At 41.3% G+C, this 5448-nt stretch overlaps 1 protein-coding gene across 1 annotated transcript in view; it reads left to right on the top strand.

Annotated features, from left to right (window-relative positions):
- The window catches only part of MAGI2 (membrane associated guanylate kinase, WW and PDZ domain containing 2), a 1396484-nt gene that overhangs the window by 1292285 nt on the left and 98751 nt on the right, over positions 1-5448 (top strand). The window contains exon 17 of the mRNA XM_003782805.2: positions 4563-4748. Coding sequence (XP_003782853.1) covers positions 4563-4748 — 186 coding nt within the window. The remainder of the gene's footprint in view (positions 1-4562; positions 4749-5448) is intronic.

The raw sequence follows: 5448 nt of genomic DNA, 5'->3' as shown, positions 1-5448 counted from the left end.
CTTCCCTTAGGATTTCAGGAAGAACCTATCACAAAATATTTTGGGAACAACTCATTGCCAAATCAAGAAAAGATATGCAGGTAACTATCCTATCTTTATGGAGACTGACACAAGATAGAACTCAACAAAGAGGTCAAGTCCTCTTTGACCAATGAATGGGGGAGTCTGAGTAGACCAAACAAAAGTCCTAGTAGAGAATCCAACAGAAAGAAGAAGGATGATTCTTCTTTCCTGTAGTGGTAGGACTAGAGCCCCCAAGATGCCTGACCTATAGAACTCAGCATTACTACTAAGCAAGTGTACCAAAAGGGTCAGTTCATCTGTAGGATGATATTAAACATGTTATACACAAATACATATGTACTATGGTAATTTTATCCCAAAATGAATAAATAGGAAAGATGGGTTTCTTTTTCCTTAATTTATGTGCTTTTTTCAATTAAAAGGAAATTTCTAACTAGTGACACATTATCTCCTTCCCAAATGTCAGTGTGTCCAAAGCCAAATGACATATTGCAACTTTTCCCAAATATCTGTGTATCCTGAGCACACCGTGTCAGGAAGGCTAAGCCAAAGACTTGATTTATGTTGCTGCCTGACAGGTGATGTCTGCAAGGCATGCCGTCTAAATGGACTGCACTCTGGCAGTTACCTTAGTCATCAATTCTCAGAGAATTAATGAGTACCATTCAGCCCAATAATAGAAACCAAGGTCAGGGCCTCTTCCTTGCTCTGTAATTCCATTAGCATTGCACAGAAAGCACTTAGGTCATAAGCTCTGTAGCCTTTACACCAGGCAAATGGAACTGCATTTGTTTTCAGAAAGAATCCTCTCCAAACACACCCCTCGTCCAAGCTTTGTTGTGCATCAACATTCAGTGTACTTACATACGTAGACAAGTGCTTGTAAAGGACAAGTGACGCTGCTTCCCGCTGCCAAGAGTTTCAAGTACTGTTTTTATTAAAGCAAATGCCAATAAAAAACATCTGAAATAAAACCACGTCAGCTACTTCCACTTAACTGCACACACGTTTTTAAGTCATGTGCTCACTCATATTTTATGTAAGCCGCTCGGTCATTCCATGTGACACCATAGAATTTATTTTAACTTTTCATTCTTTTATTTTTATTTTTATTCTCTTAGTTTTCATTCTCACTACCCTGATAAAGTTCAAATGGCCTGGAAACTAAAAGTTATCACCATAAGCAAATAATTCTGTTTACAGTGAAACTCCCATCTTAAAATCTCGAGCAGCAAGCTTTTCTAAGCTAAGTCTCACTCTTGCTCCTTATAAGTCAACTTGCTTTCAGCCTCTCACATATCAATAAAGACAGTAGGAATGCCCAGGTGTGAAGCCAGAGGCTAGGATTTGAATCCTGGCTTCGACAATTGCTTGTTTTCTCAACTGTGAAATTAACTTGATTGCTACACTCTTTTACAGTAATCTCCCATTGTCACTGTGGGTATTTAAAATAAGTTCCTAGCACAGTGCCTGAAAAATAACAAATAGTAGCTGAGGATTGATGTTGAGCACACAGAAGCGTGTGTGCGTGTGTGTGTGTGTGTGAGAAAATCTGTTTGAGACTTCTGGGTTTTACACCCAGTAAATTCTAAATGATCCTCAGTAACAGAGAAGAGCAGAAGCATAAATAAGTCAAAAACAGCAAATCCTCCAAATACCATTTGTATGTGTTCTGGAGCGCATTTTTGAATTTCTTTTCAAATGTCAGTGTTTCTAATACCTAAAGAAATTACTTCAGACAAAGGAATGACACTATGCCGTGGAGTCCTAACTGGAGAGAGTCTGAAGAGCTGTCCTGCTTCCTCTCCCCTCCCCTCCTCTCCTCTCCTTCCACCTTGCCTGTCAGAAGACAGCTGCAGGGAAGACCCTGCTTTAAGCAAGTTCCTGACTCCCACTCCCCCTCCATCCGACCACCTGTGCAGTTTGTGTCTGGTTCTTGGCTTACAGGCGGGCTGCACTCACCAAAGAAGAGCCCCAGGTGCTCACAAAGCCAGTAACAGATCAGAGGTCAGAGCGAGGGAAGTGAAGAGATGCCGTGTGGTTGATGCCTTCCCAAGGTTCTGAGCACTCTCTGTGAGCTTGGACAAAGTAATAACAGCTTGTGCCTCAGTTTCCTCGATAGGCATTCTCTGGGTTACCAAAAAGATAGATTTGTAGGTTTGTTCTCAAGTTGAATTTGCATGTAAGTTGGAACAGGTACATTTACCTATGACCTGTAAGAGCCTCTGTTCGTAAATGTGAGTCATTTCAGTCAGATGTTTGCAACTTGGCGACTGCCTGTACTGCAAACTTACAACGAGAGCAGGTACCTCATAGGATTTAAGGCTTGTACATCCTTGTTAAGATGGACTTAATTTTATATCAATAGACATAGACAGCAGAACCTCAGCAAGCTGACCACCCGAGGGACTGTAACAAACTGGTTGACATATGGAGGTGGTCAACATGAGGAACAAGGCCTGCTGTACTGATACGTACGCACGGTGCATGTCAGTCTATGAAAAGTAGGTCAACTTAAGGAGGTGCTCAGTGTGGGGAGGTGGTCAGCGATGAAGGTTCTACTGCAAATCACTTAGCACAGCGCTTGGCTCGTAATTACTCGTAAGAAGAAAAGAAATTATCAGTAGCTTTCACTAGGTATGAAAGTAAGTGTGTGTTTATGTGTGAAAGGATCAATATGGATGATGGATAATTAAGAAGTGTATATTATGCTGTTTTCCCCTGAATAATAAATTTACGTATAAGTTGGTATTTTTCTACAAACCTGCAATAATCCTTTTTGTGAAAGCAGAGAAAACCAGATTCTTGACCTCATCAAGTTTTTATCTAATGCCCAAGACACATCTCTCTTTCCTAAATGAAGCTGTTTTCCTGTGTTCTTAGTGAGGGAAGGTTCCTCTGTATGATCCTGCAGTAAGCAAAATATTTCTTCAATTCCAGCAGTATTATAAGGCAATCCATGGGGAAAGTAACCGAGTTGATACGTACATGCAAGCATATACACAGTCAGATCAGAAATATTTAAAAGATAATAGTAGTTAAGGGAATAGCAGTCCACGGGTTCAGATCCGTTCTTACATGCCCGGCACTGTTCTAACCACTTTGCATGTGATACCTCGTTTCATCCTCAGAACCACTCTGTGAAGTCAATCATACTAATATCCCAGTTTTATTGTTGAAAAACAAACTCAGGTAACTTTTCAAAGGTCTCAAGATAGATGACAATATACACCTTATGCCCAAGGAAGCCAAATTATTCATGGCCAATTCCAAGACACCGTTGAACACGAAAGGAAGCCATAACAGGAACCAAAGTTCGCCCTGATTATGGTTGAAGACCAAATACCTTGCAATACCCTACGTCATCTTTTAAATCAGTAAATTAATGAGTTCTTACTACATTCCTATCTGAGAACTATAAAGGCTCTGAGGTGAGCATTAGTATGCTCTACATAAGGGGCTCTTAATTAAAGCTATTAGCACTTATGGTAAATAAAAATATGTTTGTTTGAGCTTCCAACATGATATATTTCACTTCAGGGGCTCAGACGATACTTTCATGCGCTGTGTGTAACCTTTCACAATAGAAGAATGAGTCAGATACCGGTTCATTAACTCATTAATTGTCCTTCCTTACCACAGTTATTAGCTAATGTTCTGCCTTTCACAGTAACACATGTGCAAGATTGAGAGTTTGAGGAATAGACATTCCTGAAGCATGATGAGTGATGACTTGTGCCTTTGCCTCTGTGTGCAGATCAAATCAGTGCTTGATTCCAGAGGGAGAGTAACAAACAGAACCATCGACAGGTGATTTTCTGGCTGGGACTCACTGTCCTGAAGGGAGAAAGGAAGGGAGACAGGTTTCTAGACTGTGAGCTCCTTGCAGAACTCGCAGAGGCTGTGTACTATTCATGTTTGATCCCAGAGTTACCTTGGTAGGTACTCAAACGTTTACACTGCCTGGAAGTCAACCTGCTAAGAAAGCCAACATTCCCATGTATCTGGCTCTCCTCACACATTTAAATAATTCATAAAGAGAAAATAAATGCTCATTCTTTTAAAGAGACATAAAACATATTTCACCAATTCAATGAAAGTAAGTTCCTGGCATTTATAGAACATGAGCTATTTGAGCACAAAGTTCTATGTCTGTGGTTCTCAAACATTGTGAGTATTGGAATCTCCGGAGAAGACCCATGGTCCTCACCTTCTGCCTGGACATCCTGAATCAGGCAGTTCCAAATGGGACCCAGATAGCTACATTATTAATCCTAAGTCAATTATAACACACCCCAAAGTTTGAGAACCCTTGGCCTGTGTGTTTAGAATTGAACTATCACTTCAATTTAGAAATTCTGGTCTCAATAGTGTCTACAGGATCCCCTTGGATAGAAATGGTTGTGATTTCAGAAGGTGAATACACTCACTAAGGAAGGAATTCTGACATTGCATTGTTTCCCGTGGTGCAGAAACTGAAAGATACAACACATCCTGGTCATGTCCTAATACCTATTTCTGTGGGATTTTTTTTTCAGCTGTGCCCCATAAAATCGGACGCATCATTGAAGGGAGTCCTGCAGATCGCTGTGCAAAACTAAAAGTGGGAGACCGGATCTTAGCGGTGAACGGCCAGTCCATCATCAACATGCCTCACGCTGACATCGTGAAGCTCATCAAGGACGCAGGTCTCAGTGTCACCCTTCGTATCATTCCTCAGGAGGGTGAGTGCCTGGAAACAGCCTCGCAGAGAGGCAGTGGACACACACACTCGCTCACTGGGCTGTTCTCGGTCTGCCTGCCAGGGTCAGGGAGTCCACCTGGCTGCCATCAGTGTGGTGTCAGAGTGACAGAGGTTAATTGTTTTTTCCACTTTTGCAGAAACTTACACTCAGCTGCAACCCATATCCTGTTTACTCACCACCAGTTTCATTCACAGGTCAAGCTGCGTGTCATTACAAGCCAGAGTGTGAATCTTGAGACGTGTGGTCGTTCCCTATGTCTCAGGGGTATATTAAGCCAGAATTTATTCGACAGAGATGATCAAATTGTAAATCTAAGAATTTTTTTAAAAGCTTTATTTATGTTAACAGCTAATCTCTGAAGGAGTCTTCCTTTTGAATTTTTTCCATACAAGGACTCCCCTGAGGCTTGAAGAGTAGTGAAAATCATAACTCATAACCACACCAAAAATCCTTTGAAGTTATAGGCATCAATTCACCATAAATTCACCATTTCCAGACACAGTGGTTCATTACTAATTTATTGCTGCTGACTCATTAATGATGTTAAAGAATTCTGTCCCTGGAGCTCAGTGGCAGGTGGACCACAATATCCCACACAGAGGCTGCCGGGCTCGTTCAACTTGACACCCTCTGTTCTTCTCAGCCCCCGATTCCATTTTAGGATTATCTGACATGCAGG

Source organism: Otolemur garnettii, unplaced genomic scaffold (genome assembly GCF_000181295.1).
Source record: "Otolemur garnettii isolate 467f Iridium unplaced genomic scaffold, OtoGar3 scaffold00005, whole genome shotgun sequence".
Classification (NCBI taxonomy): Eukaryota; Metazoa; Chordata; class Mammalia; order Primates; family Galagidae; genus Otolemur; species Otolemur garnettii.
The sequence above is the reverse complement of the archived record's forward strand: the minus strand, read 5'-3'. Positions and strand labels throughout refer to the sequence as shown.